General features: G+C 49.2%; 13 protein-coding genes across 13 annotated transcripts; 7 read left to right on the forward strand and 6 right to left on the reverse strand.

Annotated features, from left to right (window-relative positions):
- Window positions 1-72: 72 nt before the first annotated feature.
- On the forward strand, window positions 73-1170 carry MRET_3402 (uncharacterized protein; the record flags this gene model as incomplete). The annotated part of the gene is made up of 1 exon (XM_027630029.1): window positions 73-1170. One exon carries the CDS (start codon window positions 73-75, stop codon window positions 1168-1170), a length of 1098 nt encoding a protein of 365 aa, XP_027485799.1.
- Window positions 1171-1536: 366 nt separating this feature from the next.
- Window positions 1537-2825, forward strand: MRET_3403 (translation initiation factor 4A; the record flags this gene model as incomplete). The annotated part of the gene is made up of 3 exons (XM_027630030.1): window positions 1537-1544; window positions 1582-1716; window positions 1760-2825. The coding sequence occupies 3 exons, from the start codon at window positions 1537-1539 to the stop codon at window positions 2823-2825; spliced, it is 1209 nt and encodes a 402-aa protein (XP_027485800.1).
- Window positions 2826-4115: 1290 nt separating this feature from the next.
- Window positions 4116-5528, reverse strand: MRET_3404 (plasma membrane sulfite pump involved in sulfite metabolism; the record flags this gene model as incomplete). The annotated part of the gene is made up of 2 exons (XM_027630031.1): window positions 4116-4254; window positions 4282-5528. The coding sequence occupies 2 exons, from the start codon at window positions 5526-5528 to the stop codon at window positions 4116-4118; spliced, it is 1386 nt and encodes a 461-aa protein (XP_027485794.1).
- Window positions 5529-5836: 308 nt separating this feature from the next.
- MRET_3405 (dolichyl-phosphate-mannose-protein mannosyltransferase) lies at window positions 5837-8404 on the forward strand (the record flags this gene model as incomplete). The annotated part of the gene is made up of 1 exon (XM_027630032.1): window positions 5837-8404. The coding sequence occupies one exon, from the start codon at window positions 5837-5839 to the stop codon at window positions 8402-8404; it is 2568 nt and encodes an 855-aa protein (XP_027485968.1).
- An 8-nt stretch (window positions 8405-8412) lies between these two features.
- On the reverse strand, window positions 8413-9504 carry MRET_3406 (target of rapamycin complex subunit LST8; the record flags this gene model as incomplete). Its single annotated transcript, XM_027630033.1, has 1 exon — window positions 8413-9504. One exon carries the CDS (start codon window positions 9502-9504, stop codon window positions 8413-8415), a length of 1092 nt encoding a protein of 363 aa, XP_027485795.1.
- Window positions 9505-9684: 180 nt separating this feature from the next.
- Window positions 9685-10869, forward strand: MRET_3407 (large subunit ribosomal protein L44; the record flags this gene model as incomplete). The annotated part of the gene is made up of 1 exon (XM_027630034.1): window positions 9685-10869. The coding sequence occupies one exon, from the start codon at window positions 9685-9687 to the stop codon at window positions 10867-10869; it is 1185 nt and encodes a 394-aa protein (XP_027485796.1).
- A 50-nt stretch (window positions 10870-10919) lies between these two features.
- MRET_3408 (signal recognition particle receptor subunit alpha) lies at window positions 10920-12929 on the reverse strand (the record flags this gene model as incomplete). The annotated part of the gene is made up of 4 exons (XM_027630035.1): window positions 10920-11054; window positions 11091-12674; window positions 12700-12872; window positions 12899-12929. The coding sequence occupies 4 exons, from the start codon at window positions 12927-12929 to the stop codon at window positions 10920-10922; spliced, it is 1923 nt and encodes a 640-aa protein (XP_027485801.1).
- Window positions 12930-12987: 58 nt separating this feature from the next.
- Window positions 12988-13484, reverse strand: MRET_3409 (uncharacterized protein; the record flags this gene model as incomplete). The annotated part of the gene is made up of 3 exons (XM_027630036.1): window positions 12988-13077; window positions 13103-13373; window positions 13402-13484. The coding sequence occupies 3 exons, from the start codon at window positions 13482-13484 to the stop codon at window positions 12988-12990; spliced, it is 444 nt and encodes a 147-aa protein (XP_027485802.1).
- An 81-nt stretch (window positions 13485-13565) lies between these two features.
- Window positions 13566-15461, forward strand: MRET_3410 (solute carrier family 9 (sodium/hydrogen exchanger), member 6/7; the record flags this gene model as incomplete). The annotated part of the gene is made up of 1 exon (XM_027630037.1): window positions 13566-15461. The coding sequence occupies one exon, from the start codon at window positions 13566-13568 to the stop codon at window positions 15459-15461; it is 1896 nt and encodes a 631-aa protein (XP_027486183.1).
- Window positions 15462-15482: 21 nt separating this feature from the next.
- MRET_3411 (proline iminopeptidase) lies at window positions 15483-16565 on the reverse strand (the record flags this gene model as incomplete). Its single annotated transcript, XM_027630038.1, has 1 exon — window positions 15483-16565. One exon carries the CDS (start codon window positions 16563-16565, stop codon window positions 15483-15485), a length of 1083 nt encoding a protein of 360 aa, XP_027486182.1.
- A 107-nt stretch (window positions 16566-16672) lies between these two features.
- MRET_3412 (SWI/SNF related-matrix-associated actin-dependent regulator of chromatin subfamily C) lies at window positions 16673-19729 on the reverse strand (the record flags this gene model as incomplete). Its single annotated transcript, XM_027630039.1, has 1 exon — window positions 16673-19729. The coding sequence occupies one exon, from the start codon at window positions 19727-19729 to the stop codon at window positions 16673-16675; it is 3057 nt and encodes a 1018-aa protein (XP_027486181.1).
- A 193-nt stretch (window positions 19730-19922) lies between these two features.
- On the forward strand, window positions 19923-20266 carry MRET_3413 (uncharacterized protein; the record flags this gene model as incomplete). Its single annotated transcript, XM_027630040.1, has 2 exons — window positions 19923-20069; window positions 20213-20266. The coding sequence occupies 2 exons, from the start codon at window positions 19923-19925 to the stop codon at window positions 20264-20266; spliced, it is 201 nt and encodes a 66-aa protein (XP_027486180.1).
- A 468-nt stretch (window positions 20267-20734) lies between these two features.
- Window positions 20735-25831, forward strand: MRET_3414 (Rho GTPase activating protein; the record flags this gene model as incomplete). The annotated part of the gene is made up of 1 exon (XM_027630041.1): window positions 20735-25831. One exon carries the CDS (start codon window positions 20735-20737, stop codon window positions 25829-25831), a length of 5097 nt encoding a protein of 1698 aa, XP_027486187.1.
- Window positions 25832-26043: the final 212 nt, after the last annotated feature.

Below are 26043 nucleotides of genomic sequence, written 5' to 3' on the forward strand. Positions count from 1 at the left end.
CATCTGCCGACTTGCGCGACTTTAGTCAGCCGATGTATTTCCAACGTCGTATCGTGTTTCCCTGTGACAGCCATGGCGGAGGAAAACATGGACTTGGGCACATCAGAAGCATCGACCAACGATGTCGATGTTCCCAAGAAAATTATGTATGCGGTACCCGAAGAAATGCAGAGAAAGATTGATGAGAATGAATACGAGAGAGATTCTCTGCATGCTCCCACCAAGGAAGCACCAGATGTGGGGACCCCACCAGCGGCTCCACCGATTGAATATGGCGACTCAATACGTCCCGTTGCTTTGCACCTAGAGGGTGAACTCATCACACAATTATCTACCTCACGACTCATGGCTTTTGTCGCCTACTCGGGCGCACAAGCCAAAGGTGTTGAATGGATTAACGATACGCGTTGTGTCTTAGTATTCGAGTCACCTGAGCGCGCACTCGAGGGCTTGAAGCACTTGTGTTATGATGCTGTCGAAGATGATGTCATACGGGAACCCAATTTCGAAGATCCAGAGTCGCCTCTTTTGCGCGCGCGACTCGTAATGGCGTTTCCTCGGAAGCTCTACAATACCATTGAACAGCAAGCAGCGGCCGAGCTCCCTGACGTTTTATCTAAGCTTGCTGAAGAACACTCAAAATCTACTTCCTCTACGGAACCGGTGCCAGAAATTTATCGAGAAATGGAACTTGAGGAATTAGAGCGCCAAATGCTGTCCGAAGATCACCGTCGTGTCAGGCAACTTCGCCAAGGCCCCTGGATTCGGTTCGCACTGCATAATTACGATACAAAGTCTCCTCGCTCAGCATCAAAAAGTAACTGGTACAAGCAGCATGGCCGTGGAGCTGGGAAAGAAATTGTAACGCGGCTCTTGGACGTTGGTGAACCGACTTCTCAACGACGTCACAGACGCTCGCGCCGGGAAAGACGCGAACGAGATTCTCGCAAAGAAAACTCCGAACAGATGGATGAAGAATACACGCCCTTATCCCTACGCGATAGAATTGGTGGAAGGCGTGGCCGTGACTGGGACAAAGATGATGACTTGCATCACGCAAGAGAACGCTCCATGTCTCCAGTGTCGGAAGGGGGTGCAATCCGCATCCGTGGTCGAGGCTCTGTACGAGCGCCAAACGCAGAATCAACTGAATACAGTAATCAAAACTAATTCTATGGACCCAAGATGTACCTTCAAACACGGCACACAGTTGTCAATCTACATACAGTCCAGTATAATGCATTGGTATATTAGACGCTGGCCACACAATGCATCACGTGCAGGAGCGGGGTGGATTGGTGTCGGCCTGCTAGCCAGGCCGGGCCCCTGCCGGGAATGGGCGTGCCGAGTGGTTTCATAAGCGAGGAGAAAATTGCGATTTTTTTCTGAGATGAACGGAAATTTTCACCCAGAACTTGGAAGAGTTCTCCTAACACTCTTGGTGTGGTGGTGCTCTTGCTGAGGCACCTGTCTACATCTTACTCTAGCTCGCTCTTGTGTCGTTCGCAAGAACTTTGAAAAACCTGTCTTTTCAAGATGTCTATGTATGTGAGGTTCTCTCATCTGTTCTAACCAACGCAGGCCTGAAGAGACCCCTGTCGCCACCGACATGCAAATCACCGATGGTGAGATCCAGTCGAACTGGGATGACGTGTGCGACAACTTTGACAATATGAACCTCGCTCCTGAGCTTCTCCGTGGTGTGTTCGCTTATGGGTATGTCCTTACTTGTGGTTTGCATTTGTGCTAACATGCAAAGTTTTGAGCGTCCTTCGGCCATTCAATCGCGCGCGATTGTTCCTGTGATCAAGGGCCATGATGTGATTGCCCAGGCTCAGTCGGGTACTGGTAAGACGGCTACTTTCTCAATCGCTATCTTGCAGCGTATCGACCCAAACCTTAAGGCTGTTCAGGCTCTTGTACTGGCCCCCACTCGTGAACTGGCTCAACAGATCCAGAATGTCGTGGTGGCTCTCGGTGACTACATGAACATCCAGTGCCACGCCTGCATTGGTGGCACTAACGTGCGTGAGGACATGGCTCGCCTCGGTGACGGTGCCCAGGTGGTTGTCGGTACGCCTGGTCGTGTGTACGATATGATTAATCGTGGCGCTTTCCGTACGGACAAGCTCAAGATGTTCTGTCTTGATGAAGCCGACGAAATGCTCTCTCGTGGTTTCAAGGACCAGATGTACGAGGTGTTCCAGCTGTTGCCTCAGGACACTCAGGTCGTTCTGCTTTCTGCCACAATGCCAGAGGACGTGCTGGCTGTGACGAAGAAGTTCATGCGTGATCCCGTTCGCATCCTTGTCAAGCGTGATGAGCTTACGCTGGAAGGTATCAAGCAGTTCTACATCGGTGTTGAAAAGGAAGAATGGAAGTTTGAAACGCTGACCGACCTCTATGAGACTGTTACGATCACGCAGGCTGTGATCTTCTGCAACACTCGCCGTAAGGTCGACTGGCTGACAGAGCAGCTCCACTCGCAGGAGTTTACGGTGTCAGCCATGCACGGTGATATGGACCAACAACAACGTGAAGTGATTATGCGCGAGTTCCGTTCGGGCTCGTCGCGTGTGCTCATCACGACCGATCTTTTGGCGCGTGGTATTGATGTTCAGCAAGTCTCGCTTGTTATCAACTATGATATGCCTGCTAACCGCGAGAACTACATTCATCGTATTGGTCGTGGCGGTCGTTTCGGCCGTAAGGGTGTCGCTATCAACTTTGTCACGGAGGATGATGTCCGTATGTTGCGCGACATCGAGCAGTTCTACAACACCCATATCGAGGAAATGCCCATGAACGTGGCTGACCTCATCTGATTTCCCATTGCCCTCGATCGGCAGCTGTTCGCTACATCATCACGCGCATGCTTATGCTTATGTTTATGAAGCCTGGCTCTGGATTTTCCGCTCGAGTCAATCCGATTAGTGCTACAAATAGTGCTGCTGCTTGCTGGTACACTGGGCCATATATGTATGAATTCATATACCAGCAATAGGTCTAAAATCTTTTCGCCAACATCTCTGTTTCGAGATACTTAACCAGTCTGAATCGCAGGTGTCTTGCACGTTCAAGCGTTGCGTCTGGCGGGACAACCCATCATGCATAGTAATGCATATACATGTTTATATGCCCTGATCATATCGTAATTAGACTGAATTACGTGCGACACAGACCCACCCACTTAGATAGAGTGCTATCCAATACGGACATAAATTAATGCAGCAGGACGCATCCATTCGCATTCATATAAAGTACATTGCCTCATTTCTATGCTACGAGTCACAACCCCGCAATATGACAAGGTGTATCGAAAATGTCGGCGCCTCACAACGTCGTCGAAGTACACCATCACCTTTACCAGTGGGAGTAACCATACTTGACGAAAATGTGACATTTTCCAGACCACCTCGTTCAGCAGGTCTGACCATACCCCCTTTCCATAATTCAGCACCGACATCACCCATCACACATCGCAATGCTTTTCGTAACACTCCGTCCAGCAGCCCTCGACGTCGAGCTTCTGTCGCCTGTCAGCGCTGTCGCACTTTGAAAGCTCGATGCGATGAAAACTGGCCACAGTGCACGAATTGCAAACGCGCAAACACTGAATGTGTCAAACTGTTGTTAACATGTGATGCAACAAAGAATTACATTGAATCCCTCGAGCGGCGATGCAACGGGCTACAACGACGCTTAGACATGCTCCTTGACAAGACGGCTTCGTCTGAGACACAACAAAATCAAGGATATTGCACAGAACCATTCACGACTGCTCAAATGACATCGTATAATGGCATACAAAGTATATTAACCCGATCAACATGGCCCATACCCGAACATTCAGATTTGGATAGCTCATGGCCTTCATTGGATATGACTTCAGCTTTGGGAAATCTGGGAATTGGAGCCGACGATAGCTGCAACACACCGACTCTTCTTCCGCAAGCTTCTTCGAGAGAATTAACAGATACATCGAACGTGTGGACATATGAACATTTACTAGGCATTGTGCACGCGACAGGAAATCGAAACAGCACGAATGACTTGACCGATCAATATCCAATCTTTGTACAGCATAATTGTCTTCCGTCATAAAGCTTCAAAGCTTACCATTTGAGGCCAGTAAACTTGTTCAAATATCGCCAAATTCGGGGTATCTTATTTCGAGGCACAAAGTCGTACTGCCGCTTCGATTCAACGGACTTGGGCGGCTGGCTCACTTCTCCCAAGTAAGGTTCATAAAATCTGTGGTCAGTGAATGGATATACGTACAATTTTCCACGCGCGACATAAAATAGGGATAAGGAGACCAGGAATAGCCATATAGCAATGGTGGCGAGGGTTAGTACTACACCAAGAACTTTAAATGATCCAGAATCCAATGCTGTGCCCATCTCAATGGTAGCTAGAGCATACACTCCCATAGGGAAACATGCTCCCCACCATCCTAAATTGAATTTTAACTTCGTGGCCATCCAAGTATCGACCCAGATTGTCAAGGCCATACAAAGCCAGAAAAAAGCAAAGCCCCACATGCTCACCGCAAGTAGAGCAGAACAGGCCTGAATAGCTAGATCCATGAGCCTCGCATTTTCAGGGGAAACAAGACCTGCACCAAAAATAGACTGACCAGAGTTTTTGTACACATTTTGTATCGCTGATGCAAGCCGAAGGAATCCAAAACATGCCTGGGCGCATGGACCTAGGGGTATAAAAACTGTAATAATGATAGCCGCGGGTGGCACCTTGTGGAATATGAGTCGTGCATAGTAGAGAGTCAAAGTGAAGAAGGTAAGAGACCATCCGGTGCCTAGCATCATGTAAGAAAGAATAATTGTCATTTTTGCATAATGAATGGGAAGCGTGTCAGACACAACTCCTCCAGCAGAAGCAACAACAATCAGAGCAACCATAGGCAGAAGCCATATACCCGTTATGCTGTTTAAGTATTGCGCATGCCTTGTTGTTTTGAGGAAGGTTAGTCCAAAGCACAAGATAGTTGTGAAACTAGCATTTAGCCACCATAGGGCCCATACAAAATATCTAAAACTGCCCTCTCTTTCCTTGATAAAATGAGCCACACAAAAATTAATAATTACGCTGAGAGACATAGATACACAACCCAGGAAATCGGAATGAGTCGAGTGAAAAAGGAGCAACCAGAATACTTGAGGCCATAATAGAAATCTTATCACGCTTAAAAATAAGAAAAACAAGTAGAAAAAAAGTGTTATGGCAAAAAAGACAAGAGCAATCGTTTCCAGTCCGTGAAATCGGTAGGGAAGCAGTTGGAGAATCACTGCTGTAATACCTGTTCCCATGGACATCGCAAACCAAATTGGACTCAAATGTAACAAAAACATTCGAAAGTACCACAGAAGAAACGCGAAAAATGATTGCGGAGGACGAATTTGGACAGCTGCGTCGAGTGCTACAGATGACGCGCCCTCCTCGCATTCTGAAGCGGTAGTTGGTGATAAATCTAGATCAGCATCGGTTTCATCCGTCAGAGAGTTCATTTTGAACAGCTTTATATGCCAAAGTTGCCGTCACGGTGTGCGAATATGTTCGATTAATGCACTCAATTAATACACCGCTGAATCGGAGAATGTGTTAAGCAATGCGGTAATTTAAATGCGGCAACCTTAAACCAAGTCATCGATGTGGAGAATGAATCGTGTGCCACGTGCCATCATCGGGTGGTTTGAGTCCAGCTGAATGAAGCGTGCTTGGCTCCGTACCAGCGTTTTCGACAAGGGTTTCCGCCTCTTAAACCAGAGGACGTGTACATCCTTTCATCAAAAGAAATAGAGGCACTTGCTGTCTCATGTCCACTGGCGACTCAAATTATTTATTAGGACGCAGTGATTCTCTTAATTTAGTCGCACGAAACAAACGAAACTCCGTTCCTGACATCGAAGGAGCGACTACTACCAGGTCTTCTGACGAACCTATTATTCATTCGGAGCCTCAATCATCAGGTGCTATTCTTCCTACACATACAAATACGAAAAGCGCTATGGGATTATCTTTGACCTGGAACGAGGACAGTCCTCGAGCGCGGCTTTTGGCGCCTGGCACGGTGCGCCCCAAGCAAAAGGACACGCGTAGCTCTAAGCTTTCTAAATATGCGGAAGCGATGCCTTCGGTCCAGCCACCTATGCCTTTATTTGAGCAGGTTAAGCTCGCTTTTCAAAATGATACTTACATGATTATGCTCTACACCATTCTCTCCATCATTACGCGACTGTATCGCATTGGTGCAAATGATCATGTGGTGTGGGATGAAGCCCACTTTGGCAAATTCGGATCGTACTACATCCGTCATCTTTTTTACTTTGACGTGCATCCACCGATCGGCAAGATCTTGGTTGCTGTTGCCGGCTGGCTTAGCGGCTTTGATGGAAACTTCGAGTTTGAATCAGGAGATCAATATCCCAGGCAAGTGCCATTTGTCAGTATGCGTATTATCATGTCGCTGTATGGCATTGCCATGGTGCCCATTGCGTACATGACGGCACAGTCACTCAACTGGAACTGGCGGAGCAAACATTTATTTGCGATTATGATTTTGCTTGACAATGGGCTACTTACTATCTCAAGGTTTATTTTGCTGGATTCTATGCTTCTTGTGTTTACTGTGAGTACTGTCCTTGGTCTGGTTCGATTCCATCGTATGCAAAAGCAGCCATTCACTTTTTGGTGGTGGTTCTGGCTCATGTACACGGGTGTTTCGCTTGGGTGCGTTACCGGTGTCAAACTTGTCGGCTTGTTTGTGACAGCGTTAGTTGGCTTGTACACCATCGAAGATTTATGGAACAAATTGGGTGATCTGAAAATGCCGGTTCGCACGTACTTGCGACACTGGTGCGCTCGTATTACTGCCCTCATCATGGTACCCGTCGCTATTTACGTCATTGGATTCAAGCTGCATTTCATGATTCTTTACAAGAGTGGTTCTGGCGATGCACAAATGAGCAGTTTGTTCCAATCTCACTTGGAGGGTAGTGATCTTAGCAACTTCCCGCTTGAAGTCGCTTATGGAAGCAAAGTTACACTAAAGAATCAGGCCTATGGTGGTGGTCTACTCCATTCACACATCCAAACGTACCCTGGAGGCTCAGAGGAACACCAAGTGACATGCTATCACCATAAAGATGATAATAACAACTTTATCATCACGCCGATCTACGAAGAGCCTCAGCTCCCTTCGCCAGATGCACAAGACACAACTCCGCCTCGCATGCTGCGCAACGGAGATGTTGTGCGTCTTGTGCACGAGCAACTGAACACCAACTTACGCTCACAGGCCACGCCGGGCTTCATTTCTAAGGACAAATATGAAGTATCTTCGCGTCCGATGGATAAGGGTCAAGATTCCTCCGAATACTGGGTAGTCGAAGTATTGAAAGACGTAAATTATGGACCAGGAAAGGCAGGCATGCCCATCCGCACGCTTTCAACTACGCTTCGTTTCCGTCACCGTGATATGGGCTGCTATCTTCGCTCGGGCGGCGACTCTTTGCCAGATTGGGGTTGGAAACAACTGGAGGTGACATGCGATCCGCAAAACTACCCTAGAGACATGACGACTCATTGGAATGTGGAAAACCATTGGAACGAGCGTCTTCCGATAACAAAGTCCCATCAACGTGCACGCTCGCCATTCTTTAAAGACTTCCTTCACTTAAATGTTGCCATGATGATCAGTAATAATGCTCTCGTGCCTGACCATGACAAATTTGACACGCTGGCATCGGCACCGAGTGAATGGCCCTTCTTGTACCGCGGCATGCGTATGAATGGCTGGGGTGCTGATGACCGCAAGTTCTACCTCGTGGGCAACCCTATTATCTGGTGGGGTAGTTCATGCTCGCTGATTGCTGCCGTCTTCGTACTTACCTGGTACCTTTTGCGCCGTCAGCGACGCATTCATGATATGCCCCCCGCTGCGTGGGATGACTTCTTGTTTGGTCTCAAGGTGGGCTGGATCGGCTGGTTCTTGCAATACTTCCCATTTTTGCTCATGGGTCGCGTCACATACCTTCATCATTACCTTCCTACGCTGTACTTTGCCGTGCTCGTGCTTGTGCACCTGCTCGACCACTTTTTGTGGAACGACGTAACAGCGCGCACATCGATGGATTGGTCTATCTTCTTGCGCACTGGCCGTGTCGTCAGCACCAAGCTCAATCCATTTGTGCATGATACCGCTGCTACAGTGCCTGGCAAGCCATTATCGCCTCAGATCAAGAATGTAACATTTGCTGCCATTGCTGCCGTTGTGACGATGGTTTTCTTTTGGTTCAGCGGCGCATCATTTGGCATGGTGGGCGATATCAGCACGTGGAAGTACATGCAATGGCGTAAGCATTGGGATATCTATAGCCAATAATGAATATATTACGGTTCCAAGCTCGTGTCGTTCAGTGCAACACACACTGCTGCACGATGATGACCGTTGTACTGCCGCATGGTCTTGCCGCTCGACAATTCCCACAAGCGGGCTACATGGTCGGATGATGCCGATACAAGATATGCGCTATCAGCGCTAAAAGACACATCCCAAACCCATCTTTGATGCCCTTGTAATACCTTGTTGAGCGCGAATCGGTACTGTGACGTTGACCAAAGTTTGACTGTGGTGTCGGCAGAGCATGTGGCCAGGTATCGCGCGTCAGGACTAAGGGCGCATCGAGTAATATAGGTATCATGGGCTTGAAATTTTGTCACTGGCTCCAGCTCCGTATGCTCATGTTGATCATCTTCTGCTACGCCGCTTCGCATCTTCCATACATACACACGACCTTTGTTGTTGGCTGCCACGAGACAAGAGCCATCGGAAGCAATCGAAACGGACCGCATGGGCACGTCTTCTTCCGGGATTAGCTCATGACTGCATTTATTCTCGCCCAAATCCCAAATCTTCACGCTACCACTCTGATCACACGAAGCCAACTCTCCTTGATTCGGATGGATGACAACATCATTCACCGGCGACTTGTGGTCATACACACGCTGCGGCCGTGAAGTGCGTGTATCCCAGATCTTGATCGTTCCATCCTCACCACCACTGACAAGCCACTTTCCATCACAGTGCCATGCAATGGATGTCACATTACCGTAATGACCATCAAAGCTACTGATCGGTGACACGCTGGCTCCGCGGCTGGGTGTATCAGAATGAGACATCATAGCCGCAGCTGGGCTGCATTCATAGAGCCGCACAGTACCATTGCCAGCTACAGCTACGATGCGCTTGTTAGGAGAGATAGCGAGACGGTTCACCTGTGAATCAGAATACTGAATGGTCTGTGAGCACAGGCCAGACCAAGCCTCCCAAAACCGGATTGTGTGGTCGTAGCCCGCTGTCACAAGGACAACAGATAAAGCGTCCTGCTCAATAGATTTTGATGATGATGGAATTTGTGTCATTGAAGATGGGGGCTTCGCCTTGTGCTCACCTGAATGGCCAGTTGCATCTGTCGCCGCCATGGTCCGTCTATCACACGTACCTTGGGCGGGTGTGGAGTAGTATAGACCTAAAGGCGGCTTGGCCATGGCGCGACAGCTAAGCCACGTGGTATTTCAATGCATCACGTGATGTTTGAACAGGCTCAGACTGCCGTCCGATGCTTCCTTCGCTTGTTCGAAGATTTCTTACGCTGTTGGCTGATGATGGCCACGCGAGCCTTTGCCGTTGTGGCAGCGGCTCGTTCGCTTGTGCTGCGGCGCTCGTTTCACACTTCTAGAGGCGTGAATCATGCTACGCCAGTGTCTGTTGTGAACCTAGATCGTGATGCACCTCGGGGTCATCTTCCTAGTTTTGTGCGTCTTCACCCTGCCCTTTGGGCATCATTAAAGTCTCAGACTCCGTCTGCTATCGCAGCTCTTGGATCTCGATTCCACCTTATTACTCCTAATATGCCCGAGGATGAATTCGACAGACGCGTGGCTCTTTTACGCGTGGCTTGCACGCATCCCAGCGTGCTCTCTGTCCAAGAGACGGCTTTCTCCTTGCCCATGTCGGTACAAGAACGGAAACAAGTACCAGAACTGCATGAGAATATTGAACATAATGCTCAACTTGCCACGCTGGGCAACAGCCTACTTGGCATGATCTCTGCTGAGTTTTTTCACTTAAAATTCCCCCACCTCCCGACCCGCGTTTTAAAGGCCTTTGTCAGTGCTTTTGTTGGACCCAGCACTTTGGCGGATGTAGGATCTGAGATGGGTATCTTGTCACAGGGTGTTCAACGTTGGGATCGGACTGGCTCGTCGTCCCTGGTTCGACGCACCCCCCGTGGCGGCACTACTACCGTTCCCCTCCTCAGTAAGGATGTGGCTGCGCAATCTGTGCGAGCACTTGTAGCAGTGATGTTCCAGGAGCTTGGGATGGCAGCTACCCGTGGTTTCATCCACAGTTACCTCCTCAGCCGCCGTCTCGACCTGGCTTTGCTGCTTAAATTTCACGATCCTAAGCGCGTGCTGTCTGCCACCTGTAAAAAGTATGGGAAGCCAGTGCCCCAGAGCCGAATGATTGCAGAAACGGGTCGGCTCAGCATCAACCCTGTATTTGTTGTCGGTGTGTACAGTGGCGCCGTAAAACTGGGCGAAGGCACAGGCAGCAGCATTCGCATGGCTGAATACCGTGCAGCTGAGGACGCGCTTCGGCGACTGTACCTGTCTGAAAAGCCGGACGACTCATTTACCCTTCCATCAACCACTCTGGATGACACATTCTCGGGCCAGGCGCCTCTGCCCCACTCTCTAAAAATGGCTGCCTCTCGCACGATGGCACCGGTGCATGTGCCCCAGCCACTGGGTCGAAGTGAAGTTTTGCACGAATCTCGCGGATGATTGCACTGACATTTATGTCTAAAATGATAGATATCCCTAGGCATATCGTTCTACTCGCGCAACAATGCATTGACGACAAGCGCAACACGTAACTGACGCAGGTCAGTGTATGTCTGACCTGTGCCAACAAAATAAATGGGCAGCCCTGTTGCCCATGTTGACGTGAGAGCTGTGCCCACTTTATCCTAGGTGTAAGTAGTAGTAGCTGTTTATGCACGTACATCGACCGTATCCCACTTGGTCAGAAGGCACCCGTCCAACCCACGTGGGTTCGACATGCCACTATAATCCTTCAATGCTCGATTAAACTTTGTCAACTGGTCCACGGCTTCATTGCCCACCAATGCCTCGCCCACAAAAAGTACTTTATCCGGGTTATTCACAGCGATCAACTTGGCTAAAGCGCGCATAAGTGGCTCATTATCTTGCATACGACCCGCTGTGTCAATCAAGACGACGTCGAAGCCTTGGCTGCGAGCATATGTGAGCGCGTCGCGCGCAATACCAGCAGCGTCCTTACCATAACCACGCTCATACAAGTCCAAAATAGCGGCACCTGAATCAGGCAGACCATCCGCCACGCGATGGCCGTTGATTTCCAGCTCGCCAAGGTTGCGCACATGCGTACGAAGCTGCTCAACAGCGCCACTCCTGAACGTATCGCACGCTGCGATCAAGACACGGTATTGGTTTTGAAGAAGCCAGAAGCATACCTTCGCGAGGTTGGTCGATTTTCCAACACCATTTACCCCCACAAATCCAATAGAATACGGATTCAGTTCCGGTAGGTCCTGATGAGCCATAGCCTGGGAGGGCTGCTTCGCGAGAATTTCTTGACGTCGCTGCTTACGGCTCGCAATCTCAAGAAGAATATCCGTACTCGTACTTGGTGTGAGAATGCGCGTAATAGACTCTTCGAGGGATGCTCGAACTTCTGCCTTGACGCTCCCAAAACTTCCCATCCGCTCTCCAATAAGACGTTTTTCCACTCCTTCACAAATCAGAGAGGCTACATCGTTCGCCACATTTTTCGACTGCATCTGCATCTGCATCTTGTGCAATATGGGAGCGAGGTCCTGTTTTGTTAACGACCTCTTTGCACCGGTAATTCGTGATATAAGCGAAGACGTAGGTCCTGAGCTTAAGAAACCGAACAGTCCCTGAGATTGGCCTGTAGTAGAATTATCATCATCATCAGCTAATTCATATACACCATCACTGCGGGTCTTGCCAAGCTTGGACTCATCAATCCAATGCGACAAATTAGCCTTACCTCCAGAATCGCCCTGACTGAAGTCAAGCGAAGCCATGTCGTGCTCCGTCGCGATCCCATTTTCATCCCATTTGCGTTGCGACTTGGTACCTGCCGCCTTTTTGCTTTGCGGCTGTAGCTTAGCGGTGCTAGGTGACAGCGAGGTAGCATCTTTACCTTTTTTCTTGGACTTCGCAGAGACAACACGACGTCCTCCAGCGCTAGCGGCCATCACACTTTTTGGGGCATCCGTATTTGTGGGCTTCAAAATTTCGTTTTCATTCATGCAGGGTAATGGTTCGGATGGAGGACTGGACGGAGAAGGTTCAGCTGGCTTTATCCCTGCCCGGCTCTTTTCATGCTGTCGAAGAAGGGTCATGAACTCCTTATCCCAAAGCTTGATATCTTCTGCGTAAGCAAGTAGAGTTTGACGTGACGTCGAGTATGTCTTCAAGCTTTCGATCATGTCACCGTATCGTCTCGTGAACAACCTTTGGACAGTCAGGAGGAAGGATTCCACGTAATTCAAAGTCAAGATTCTTTGATTTATTGCCTTTTATTAGAAAAGAGCAACTTACAATAAAAATCAATTCATGTTCATTCGACATGGACCAGCGCACCGTGAACTTGTCCAAATCCAACCTCGATGACGCAGTATGCTCCTCAAAAAACGCAGACTCGATCACGCGCGGGAGAATCTGGGCATTTCGAACATTTGGTAAGAAATCTTTTGACCACAATATAGCTCCAGCTAGACGTCAATATGTCACTACACACTCTTGGATAGAATCACAAACTGGTCGAGCATTCTGTGAAGTCGAAAGAAACCGGCAACATCTGCGCCATGCCTATAAACCTCCACTATTTCACGGCGCTTCGTCGTCATCCATAGAAAGCATGAATTCGGCCAGCGTTTCATCCTGCCACCAAGGCATGTCACATTCTTTGGCGACATGCTGGATAAGTAAAGTGTACACGTACCAGTATCACTCCTTTCAGTAATCGAAGCTTGCATAATGACTCATCTTGTGACAGTTTAGGTATCTCTTCTACTGTGTGAGCTTTCAGTTCTGAGCCAATTTGAGCTATTTTGCTTAGGCACGCATTGTTCTGGCTGCATTCAGAATCAAGTTGCGAGAGGGTATGTAGCAGTCGTATAGCCAGCTCATCTCGCTCACGCAGCTGAGCACGAATACCGTCATTTTCTTGAGAGCCGTGTAGCTCTTGAACAGTTTCTAGAGAGCTCTCTATGCTACATCTTGTGAGAAGTTCTGACATACCATGACAAAATAGAGCGTTTCACAGTGCACGCATGTTCAAGGGCTGTTAGTTTTCGCTGTAGTTCACCTTGGCCTACAGGCATGCCGAGCTGAAATTGCCCTTGTGGAGAAAGTCGCTCGGAAAGTATTTTAAGCAGCGTTGCAACAGTTCCGCACCGACCGTCATGGCGGCACCGCTGGACGCTGAAGAAAATGAGCGATTCTCCTCACTAGCTCTCTTTTTTGTACTCTTCACTCTCATTATCAGCTTTCTCACGAGCTACTACCTAAAAATAAAGCGGATCACGGCTGTACATGAAACTATTGTCGGCTTGTTCGCTGGTATGATTGTAGGGGTGCTATTGCGACTGGGACCGTTAAAGCCCGTGCGAGAGATGTTGCGCTTCAGTAACACCATTATGCTGAATGTACTTCTACCACCTATCATCTTATCTAGTGGATATGAGCTCAGCCAGTCAAAGTTTTTTCGCAATTTCGGCACCATTATCACCTTTGCCTTTTTCGGCACTTTTATTAGCGCCATGGTGATTGGAGCCATAATTTGGACTGCTTCATCTCTCTATTTACTTCGACCTCATTTATCTCTGATCGAATGTCTCATTTTCGGAAGCACATTAAGTGCGACTGACCCTGTTACGATTCTTGCGATATTCAACACATATAAAGTTGATCCGCAACTCTACAACATCATTTTTGGAGAGAGCATTCTCAATGATGCCGTGTCAATTGTTATGTTTGAAACACTTAATACACTTCGCGGATCTAAGCTAACATTATCTTCTTTATTTTCTGGCACGACCATTTTTGCCGCTGTTTTCTCTCTCAGTATGATATTGGGAATCATGTATGGACTAGCATGTTCTCTTTTGCTCAAACACACCAAAGTTGGTCTTTTCTCTGATTTGGAAAGCTGCATTGTCATGTTGGTGGCTTATACAAGCTACTTTTTTAGCAATTCCGTCGGAATGAGTGGCATTGTGTCATTACTATTTTGCGGTATTACCCTAAAGCATTATGCATATCACAGCATGTCGCGCAAAACGCAGAGAAGTACTCGTTTTTTCTTTCACACGCTCTCTAGCTTGTCGGAAAATTTCATCTTCATTTATTTGGGTCTCAGTTTGTTCACGGGTGATCACTTAGTGTACCGTCCTTTCTTGATTCTATTTACAATTTTTGCAGTGATCGTGTCAAGGTACTGCGCTGTGTTTCCCATCGCTTGGATACTAAATAAAATTAGCGACATGCGCGCTCAGCATCGCCACACTTCTTCCTCTGGTTTTCCACAGCCACCAGCATTCCAAATACCACGCAAATACCAACTTATGCTGTTTTGGGCCGGACTTCGTGGTGCTGTCGGCTTTGCTCTTAGTGAAGGCATTGATGGACCCAATGCCTACCCCCTGCAAACAAGTGTCCTCGTTGCTGTTGTTATCACTGTCATTGTGTTTGGTGGCACTACGGCTCAGATGCTTGATGTGCTAGAAATCGACACGGGCATTGAAAACCAGAGTGATGCCTCGTCAGACACCGAAGAAGACATTGATCAATTAACGTGGGGTGGCTCAGCCGAAGAGGGCCAATCTCGTGCCTGGTATCGTGATACATCGGTCGAGCCTAACGATGGTCCCACAACGGGAGTTGATACCAACGAAGTGATACCTGGCCTTGATGGCACTTCAAGCGCTCTGCCCCAGGCCATTGTGGCCGGACCTGGCGGCTTGCGGAATTGCACGACAGATGAGCTTGATGAGCAAGCCGATGTGTCCGTGTCCGACTCAAATCTTTCTGCACGCGATGTGATTGACAGAGCAAATCTTATCTTTCGTGATGGCGAGTGGTTCCAACGTATTGATGAGCGATACCTTTTACCTATGTTCAGTAATACCGTTGCCAACCGCAAACATGAGCAGCGCAAAGAATATTTGACTGCCCGCCGCCAAAGCTCAAGAATAGCATCGAGCAATGGATCACAAGCACTAGTTGTGCCTCATGATACGAGTGCGGACTTAGAAGAGCAAAGTGGCCGCATTTCACCAGGAAAGAACAAATTGCATTAGCGTCAATGTAGAATATAGAAATCACAACTGCTCGATGATATCAGTAAGTGCAAGGCAATTTTCCCGTTCCGTCATGCTGTGCCCTGCGGGTGGGCGACGAAGCTCAACGCTTTCGTGTCCTGCTCGCCGAAGGGCGTCTACAAGCTCATCTGCCTGAAACATGGGACAGACATTATCAAAGCGGCCGTGCACAATGCGGATAGGGATAGTCAACAGGCGGTGAACATTCTCAAGAATAAAATTTTGGGAGCGATTCGACCGTCCTTTACCGCCCAGGAATGCGCCGTTAACGAAATAATGGTTTTCGATACGTGCAAAAGCTTTCGCAAATGAAAGTTTCTCATACTCATCAAGCGAGTCAGGGTGCGGGGCCAGGTAACTTGTACTACCTTCCCAGCTTGACCACGCACGAGCAGCTTCGTTCTGATATTCAATGTCAGTAGGTGTTTTTGGCGAGCGTGAGAACAGACGATCATATGCAGCAATCATGTCATGCCGCTCATTTTCTGGAATAACTTTGACGAATTTTTCCCATGCCTCCGGATATTGCATATATGCACCGGGCAATGACATATCAAAGCGATCTTGTGCAAATGTGGCAGCGTTGCCTTGGTAAAAAAAGTCCAGGTCCTTCTTACGACAGAGAAAAATGCCGCGAAGGATTAAACTGCGTACATGGCTAGGATACGCGATCGCATACGAAAGGGATAATGTGCTACCCCAGCTTCCGCCAAACACATGCATGGGGGTGTCAATCTTACGATGTACACGCAGCTTGTTCATATCGTCGATGAGATGTGAAGTCGTGTTGTTTTTAAGAGCAGCATCCACGTCATTTGATGAAGCAGATGGCGAGCTTTTTCCACAACCACGCTGATCGAACATGAGCACACGGAATCGCTTAGGGTCGAAGAAGCGCGCCACAAATGCATCACTGCCACCACCAGGACCACCGTGTACGCAGATCACAGGCTCACCGCATGGATTGCCATACTCAGACCAGAACACGCGGTGTGTCCCATTTTCTACATCCAAGAAACCTGAGGCATAGGGCTCCGTCTGAGGGTACTTCCAATCTTTGCCATCGGCTTTACTCACGTACATGTTGACGATTGACAGCGTCAAGAATACTTGTATGCACTGATCAATTCCAGGTAGGCCACGTGACAGTATAAAGAGATTGGATACAAGTCGCGAGCTATGACCTACTTTTATCCATCCATTCTGGCGACGTTGCTGTCCGTAGGCACATTCGTACCAGGTGCTCGACGAATCACAGGGCCTTGTTGAGGCACACCGTTCACAGAACTGCTAGCACGAGCCAGCTCATCAGGTCGCACATTCTGGGGAGCGGTGCTTGCTTTGCGAAGAAGGTCATTCACGGCAGCCAATTGCCGTTGCACTGCCAAACGATCAGAATAAAGTTGCTTTCTGGCGGCCTCGATTGAACGGCGTTCTCCTTCCAGTAAGTTTTCTAGTTCTTCGAATTGACTCATCTTCAGATGCATCTTTTTCATCTGAAGCTCAATCACTTGCTGCACTAGGCGCTGACACTCCCGCTCCTCGTGGCTGGCTAGCACATACGCCTTGCAGGCAGATGCACCTAGAGCGATAGAGGCAGCACGCTCAACTTCATTCTTGGGAATCGTCTCACCTGTATTCTGTTTCTCATCGTTGGATGATGATCTAGCTGCTGCGGTGTCCTCATCCATTTCCTCGGTCGGTGCACCTGAATTGTCAAGTGTCTCTTTCGTTTCCAACGATGCATCCTTTCCAGTCTCTCCTTGTTCAGAAGATGGCGCGCCTTGTCCAGCGGCATCTTGTATAGTTTTGCGCACCTTGTCTGTTAATGTTCCAAGGGCACTTTGGGCGGCAGCAGCCGCCACAGCGGGGCTTACGGCACTCGCCAACAAGGCCACAACGCTCATGACAGGGTTATCAGCCTGCGCAAATGGAAGCAGAGGAACAGCTTGCCCACTTGTGGGATCACGAGGCGCATATTGCAGCGCCCCCAGATCCTTCTGTGTGGCACCATCAAGGTAGGGATCCTGGATAGGCAATTGGATGAACTTGGTGATACATTGCTCCCTGGAACGCGTACCCACATGCAGAGACACTAAACTCCAGTCTTCTTCGTACATCTCCAGGCCCTCAAGTAACTTGAGTGTCTCTTCATCAGTCCAGTCATCTCCGCTGACACTACCGGCACCTGCAGCATGACCAGCTTGTTTGTACGCAGAGTGGTCCAAGAGCACGAAATCCCCTGAGTACATGGAGGTGGGAAAACGTCCTTCCAAATAACAAGGCGGGCATACGGCAAATTCCTTGACTCGGACGCTCTGGTACCGCGAAGGCGTGCAGTCCGCACCACAGGTATCACATGCATACGCGGGCTTTTTGTCTTGTTGCGCGTCAAGCTCTTGGGCTGCTTGTGCTGCAAGAGACTCAGCTTCAGCAAAGTCGACCGGTCTCGAGCCCTTCAGTGTTGATTGGAAAATAGATTTTCGCAACTCTAGCGATGTGCCTTCCATGGGCACGGTGCTTGTAGCTGTAGCAGCAGTCTCTGACTTGATAGGTGCATCAGGCCGAGTCCCGGGATGCATTGGCGACAGTCCACGGGGAGTATCAATGAGTACACGGAAATGACCAGTGAAGGGTGGACCGAGCGAAGCAGGGCGCGTCTCCGGGTCAATTTGGTAGTTGATTAGACCCCATTGCTCTAAGAAGGCATGAACCCGCATGATAGCACATACATCACCAGCAAGGTTACGACGACACGCAGTGAAAGTGAGATATTCGCTTGGGTTCAGACGGTATGTATTGATCATAAAGTCGCGGTACTCCTTGTATACAGTAGGTGTCTTACTTCGATTCTTGTTGTTGAAAAACTCGGGCAGCGAGCGCTTTTCGATTGCATTGATAGTAGACATATCGAACCATGTTGAATATGAAGGGATAATTACCTCTTGTGTCTGTTCGGCCAAGTACTTTCTGGCAGTCTGCAATACCTCGTCATGCGTAGCATCATGAACCGCATCCGATGCGTTAGCCGAGCGAACAGGGAGATGTTCGCTTTGTGACGACGTATTTGTAACCTCTTCCATAGTTGGCAAGTTACCCAGCGTACCAGACACAATAGGCTCACTCTCATACTTTTTACCAGGAATAGGTTGCGATCCAGATAAGTCAATGGCTTGTGCGCCCACAGAGCGATTGCCCACCAGTATTTTTATGCGCTTTGATGCAGTGTCATCACTTATCGTGTCAGGTAAACTGTGCTTCTTGGAACGCCGTGCATCCTCTTTTTGTTCAGACGAAGGGGCCGAATTTGCAAGAGATTCATCCTTTCCTGAGCCAACTACACCAGACGAAGTCTCTGCTTCTTCTTCCGCTTCGTAGTCTTCTTCATTCATAATTTCATTGTACAATTGAGAGTCGCGCAGCCAGCGCCCATCAATGTACCACGCGGAGGTGCGCGGCGCAGGAGCAGGCTCAGGCTCGGAAAAGTCCTTGTCAGGCATCCATGTATCGTACGAGTCAGGACGATACCATACATGAATCAGCACCTTCTTATCATGGTGTGCTAAAGTACGGAAATATTCCGACTCCGGTGGTGGTCCATCACTAGATGAGGGTGCGGCAGGCTCTGCGGTCGAAGGGCGAAGCACATGTGTGGCTTGACTTGCGTCTTCGACCCACTCAAATCCCAGACTACCAGCAAGACTCTGAAAATGAGCAGCTTCTGCCTGTGTCACGTCGCTCGCAGCTGCAATTCGAACGGGACGAATGAGATTCTTGCTTCGCAATTCGGCTCGAACTCGCGCGATCATTTCCACATACATATTGCGCTTTTCTTTGTCTTTCAGATCCCAAGTAGATTCATGGTGCTCGGCTAAAAATGTAAAGCATGATAGAAAAATGGAAAAAAGAGGTGCGTCTGACGACAATGGTTCAAAGTTTGTGTAAGACGCAAACGTTTGCAAAAGAGCTGCAGGGAGACGCAAAGGATGGCGCGAAGATGGTAACTGTGCGCCAGGATTCGCGGGACGAGCGGACCGATATCCAAGCACGTCTTCTTGGAATGTATCAAGTTCATACAAAAACTCACATAATTGTTGTCCATTCAGAAGAGTACCCTTGCTCGGCACATTTAATGATTTTTCATGAAGCGCAGATGTGAGCGGATCAACTAACGGTTCGAGTCGCGCAAACACATTTGCATCACTCAAGAGACTTTCGTCCGGATACCCGTTAACGTTCAGACTCATGCCGCTCTGTCGCGGTCGCCTTACGCGTACGACGCCAGCGTCCCAAGCCGGGCGACGGGGCAAGCCTTGTCGCGTTTCGGCCGAGCTCACGTGGCTCGACGTATGGGCCGTCGCCGCCAGGGAGCAGGCATTGCGGCTTGGCTACAATACCAAATCGTACGTGCGGCAATCACCTTGCTGACGCTAGTGTAAAATGGCTGGTAAAGGTTGGTTTCGTCCGATGTTTGGGTTTCACCCTCATCGACCCATGTTTCGCCACCGTGCTGCTGCTACCTTGATTGGCGGCATGATGTGGTTTTGGATTCTAGTGCGCATGAAGGAAGATGGTCCTGTGCTGCTGGTATGTTGAGACGCTTCGTTATGGAATGTTGCTGCTTACACTCTTTTTTCTGTATGGAATGCGCTTGTACGATGGTGTGCGATGTCTTGGACTGTACTCCGTCTTGCGACGTATTTCATTTCCATTTTTTTCTGCTATGTTAGGGCTGGCGCCACCCTTGGGATCACCACGGAGACCACCATGACAAACACCACTAGATGCACACTTTGTTATCAATGTGCTGTTTGTGATGATTTTATGTGATACATGCCGATCATAAATATACTACCCATGGCTTCTAGCATCGAGCCTGCTCACTACGTGTCATAGTGTGTCGATCATGAGGCCTTCATGCATGTGGCCAGCGCAGGTGTCGCTGCTCTGCCTTCGCGCATGCCTGGACTTGTTAGTGGGGCGGGTCACATAAGCGCCATAGAGTCCGCATGCTTATATCCTCGATTTTAGCGCCTTTCTCCGACAGCCAAAGGCTAGCTTACTTTGTTGCGTTGTGGCGCAGGCTATTCAAATGGGTAGGCATTGACTCGTTGTTCTTTCTATCGCGACATATTCAATGTGCAGAAGGCAATCAAAGGGCTCGTGCATTAATTCGCTGCCTGATCGTTGACATTTTCTTATAATGCGTGTCGTCTTCGCGCGCCCTCGTCAAGCTCTTAGTGTGTTTGTGTATGCGAACACCGAGTGCTTTGTCAGGTATTGCTTCATCCAGAGACTCGAACAAGCGTAGCTCGTGGGACAGCAGTGGGAGTGTGCTGAGGAGTGGACATTCGAGCAGCTACACAGGATCAATTCTTCGTTTTATGCGTTCCAAAGACGGCCATTATATGGGAGCAACTCATGCTGGTATTTCCCCACCTCTTATGGGAGATATTGTACACCGGACATCAAGTCGTGAAGCTAGTATTTCAACACCTTCCAGCAGTCAAAGGAGTTTTTCCGATTCATCTGCACGGAATGGCTCCCGTCGTCGCTTGGGCCGCTTCTGGTTTTCCAATCCATCTCGATCAAATGACGAAGAAGGGGCCTTGATGGAAGGATTTATCAAACGCAGCACGGGTCTGTTTAGTATTGCCTGGTTTTCTGATACTGTGGCAAATACTGAGCTTAAAGACCCTGGGCGCGGATGGCGCCCTTTCAAAGCTGTCTTGATAAGTGACACACTGATGTTTTACAAAGTTCCTACACCGATGATTCCTGAGGTACGGCGTACTTTTCAAATTCGGTCGACACAATGGCCCAGCACCTTTCATGCATCAGACACGATTAGTTCATCGACGGTCGAGCCCGATGATGATGACTCGGTGAGTCAATCGACTACGATTCCTGATTCGTGTACAACATTGACTGTCGATGATGGAGAAACATACACTTCATGGAAAAGTCCAAACAAGCATCCAGAACTGCATCTAGTGAATGATGATGTATTTCCAAGCTCTTGGGCATCTCGGATTGATCGCGGCACGCCTGCTGCTCTGGCACATGAATTGGTATTTGGAACACAGCGTCCGTCGGGTGGCTTGCTAAGACAAGAAGCGGACACCAAAACTTTTCTGCATATTGTTTTTTATTCGCTTAATACGACGCATGTGCCTTGGCACATTTTCCTGAATGCGTTGAGTGAGTATTTGGGTGTCTGCACCGCGACGAGCTCAGATGTGCAGCGTGTCGCTCAGTTTGTCGAGCTATTGCTTTGGAAGCGGCCTTTGTTACACCCTGGCCACGACCAGCACTTTTTCACAGCAATGGAATCAATGATCACACAACTGTCGCAAGTTGAATCGACGCCATACGCACCTATGCGTCAGCAGCTGAATGAATGGTGGAAGCAGGTGCAGCTAGGAGAAGCTTGTGCACCAACTGATTGGCTCAATGAGCCTTTACGTGTGGCTGGCTCCTTGCGTACTGATCTCGCATCGTTATCTCGATGTTGGAATGTGGCTGTATTTGTTCAACAAGACCCTAGTGAAATCGCGCGACAGATCCACAGTTTCCATGTGGACCGGCTCACTTCGTTCCTTCGTCTGCCTGTAACGGCATACAGGCTGTCTAGCAGCGTCACTGAAACGGTTTTACGTTCGTTCCGCTTCGACGCAACTCGCCCCCATTGGCTTACACATGTTATTATGCGACAGCTGCTGGTCGACGAAGCGCCAGAGCGACAAGGTGATGCCATGGACGTTGACCGTGTGACTGTGCTTCAGCATTGGATCAAAGTGGGTGCCAACCTTTTGCACCTTGGCGATTTGGCTGGTTGGGTGGCGGTTTGTGCGGCCTTGTGCTCAAGGGCCGTTGCTTCGCTCGATATATTATGGCGTGGCTTACCTGCTGCCAACCGTGATCTTGTCACTATGCAATGGTCACCTAAGCTTGCATCTTTTGGCTGGATCGAGGGTGTGCATGCCCCCGTCGAGCCTGTATGGACCGTAGATGGGGCTGGGCATGTGGCAACGACCCCCGGAGGTATCCCATACTTTGGAAATGCGGGTATCCTTGATGCATCTACCACAAAGTCTGCTGCCAATGCGCGCGTCGAGGTACATGTGGCATCGCAAGAACCTGAGTTCCACCGTGTGCGTACTTTGGCCGTTCGTCTTGGTACACTCTTCGAGAATGGCATGCCTATCCCGATGGGTCCAGCACCCATATATGAGTATCAGGCTCTTTTCCAGCGCTTGTCAACATACGAATTTGTGCTCCAAACTGGCGTGACGGATTATATGGGCAGCGCAGTAATCGTCGACGGGCGTGTATTCCGGAGTACGCGTGTGCAAAACCCAGCAGATTGGCCGACGAAATGTGTCCCTGATGGCGACGCTTTTTTCATGTTCCCCATGGTATTTCCTGCTATTATGCCAACGCGTTCCGTGGCAGATACAATCATGGCTCGTCGCGATGTGCTCATGTCTTCCGAGACAGACCGTGCTTATGCATCATGTGGACGTTGTGCGGCTCGTGTCGCCGCCCAGGCTGATGAGGTGCCTATGAGTGACGAATTAATTCTATATCCCATGCATCCTCGTCTTGTAGGAGCCAAATCTGTCACCACGAACAATATTTCATCTGAAGAATACGCACGAAAGTCGGCTCGTGATATCAGCGCGCAACCTGAAAAGCGTTTTTCTGTTGAAATACGCGCTGCAACAATCACCCGTTTGCTGGACATTCTCGTACTCGGTACAGATCATCTTGTGGTGCGCGCCCCAGTTGAGCCTCGTACGGAGCCGATTACATATCAGATTTTAGGTGTGGACCTCAATATATCCATGTTCCGAGATGCATGCCTCTTATCGTATCGCAGTTGGATTTCTGCTTCTGATTTACTGGAATCGTTGATGCAGCGCTGGCATGCAGCAGAAAGTGCTTGTCGAGAGCTTGCTTACTTCGCTCGTACCAATGTACCGAATCAGTTTCCGTCATGGAAGCGCTCTCCCAATGCACAATACGCGCGTGAACCTGTGGATGCCAATCGTATGACAACAATTCGTCTCCGCGTTTTAGAGTCGTTACATCGATGGCTCGAGCTGTATCCATGCGAATGGATCGCCGACTTGGTGCTCTTCGATACGTTGTACAAGTTTTTGAACAGCATTTTATCGGAATGTACTGCTATTTCATCTGAGTCACCCGTGCTGGTGGATGCCATCCGCGAGCTTTTAAATATGCTCCCCACTCTTCCAAAAGATGCGATTGCAGCTTTGGGTCTAGATTGTTTTGCCAACACTGGTTTGGCCCACAATGATCATGTGAGTCGTGCATTTGATTGGACACTGTCAGCCACGGATCTTGTCGTGTACCTTGAGTCCATGATGGCTCTTCCCTACTCATTGGTCAGCTCACACGACTTGGTACTGACTGCACTTATGTTTGAGCAAATGCACGATGATCGTCAGTCATGGCTCGAGGCTGCTTCAAGTGATCCTGATACGTGTCTGAGTATGTATCGCCTGCTTCGCCGACTTCCAGCAGTGACACATTGTTCAAGTGGTACGACAGAGACGAAGCTGTGGGACATATTGCCGCGCTCCGTGCAAGAACTTTGCAAGATTCATGAAGTGTTGAGAGATTGGGTTGAGGCTCAAGTCACGGAACCACGTATTGGACTTTTGCGACGCATTGCACGAATACATAAGTTTGTTGACGCTGTTCTTTTAAGTCGGGCATCCATGGCACATACGATGCGCCGCGCCACGACTAATGATGCAGGCGTGCGTGCACCTCTTCCTGTCACGTTTCTAGAGTATGCCGTGTTGGAGGGACTGACTAGTTCCCGATCGCAGGCTTACCGTGCAGCGTGGGAGCACGTGGCTTCTGAGCGAGGCGTCACTGCTTGGCTCGACTTGCTCGCAACAGCGCCATGTACACTTCCCCCTGATTTGCCTCCATGCACACCTGACATTGGATGGACTATCACTATATTTGCTCACTGGGCTGTACGTGCTAAGGCTCGCAGCTCCAAGACTCCGCTCATTGAGTTTAATCGATATATGTCTGCAACGGATCTTGTGAGCGATGCTATCAAGCTGCAACAGCGGTGCATACCGATCGAAGCATGCCTCAGCGTAGCTCGACTTCGTCTTGTGTGGCTTCGAGATTTCATTGACAAGGCTTCCTGGCCAAATACCATGGTGCTTGAGGATGCTGCTCTCGAGACGTCCTTTGGTTATATGCCATCTGCAGCTCCTGTATGTCTCTTCAGTGCACTTGAGATGGAGCGTGAGCAAAAGCGAAAAACCGTAAAAGCTTTGCTGCTTAAAGCAATCGACTTACCGGATGTATCTGTGGAGGAGCAGAAAGATTTGCCCACTCCACCATCAGATGGGTTGCAAAATGTGTCAGACACGTCAGTACTTGATCCATTTCACTATCCGGATGATTCGTTACTTCGTGCCGTCCCAACAACGCGTGCCTCTGGTTCCTTTTGCTGTACCGGCGCTTTGCTAGTGGTGTGGCCATATCACAAGCATCCGTTTGTTCTTCAAATGGTCTCACCGAACGGGCAAAAGTGCACGCTGAAGCTGCCCAACTACGATGAGTTTTGCCGCTGGCTTGCCTGTCTACAAGCTCTGCCACATGTGCGTATGTCGGAGTGTTTTGATGCAGGAGCTTATGCGGCGCATGTGGCGGAGTACTTGGGACGCGCAAGTGCCTCCTGCGTATTCAGAGTTCCGCTGCATGAGCTCAGTATTCGTAATGGCGGGCTACCTCTCCCACCTGCTATTGAGCGTGTACTCGAAGAAATAGAAGCTCGTGGACTACATGAACAAGGTATATACCGTATCAGTGGTACCCGGAATGCCATCGATGAGCTGCAAAATCAACTCGATACGAAGTCTATTCATCAAATATCGTTCTCTCGTATTGATGTTCATGTGTTATCAAGCGTAGTGAAGCAGTGGCTTCGAGAGCTACCTGAGCCCTTGGTACCCTACGCCTCTTATGATATGCTGATCGAAACAGAGCGGATAACTCAGCATGAAGTCCGTGTCAAGGCTATGCGCGATCTTATTCGCACATTCCCTAAGTGTCATTACTTGGCATTACAACGCGTAACGTATCATCTCACACTCGTGGCCAAGTCAAGCAAGTTGAACCTTATGGCAGCTCATAACATTGGACTTGTTTTTGGCTCTACTTTGCTCAACCCACCAGCTGGTGCCGGCAGCGTGGCTCGTGGTCTCGAAAATCTCGGCCGTGCAGCACATGTGGTAAAAATTGCAGTGCTCATGCATAATGAGATCTTCGGGTCTAGCAAACGTAAGCCATAGACTTGTGATGACCCCACTGTCTAATGGCCCCGATCAGTGCCCATGATTATGGAGGTGGAGGTAGAAATTGATTGTCGCAATTCCTTGGCCGGAGCGACCTGGGCGTACGTAGATGTTAATGCATAGGTCGCCTAGACGTAGAACAAGTGTGCAAGTATTTAGGCGCGCACATACTCGTATCTGCTTCACTCTTACCCCCCTAACCCCATTCT

This window comes from Malassezia restricta, chromosome VI, assembly GCF_003290485.1.
Source record: "Malassezia restricta chromosome VI, complete sequence".
NCBI lineage: Eukaryota > Fungi > Basidiomycota > Malasseziomycetes > Malasseziales > Malasseziaceae > Malassezia > Malassezia restricta.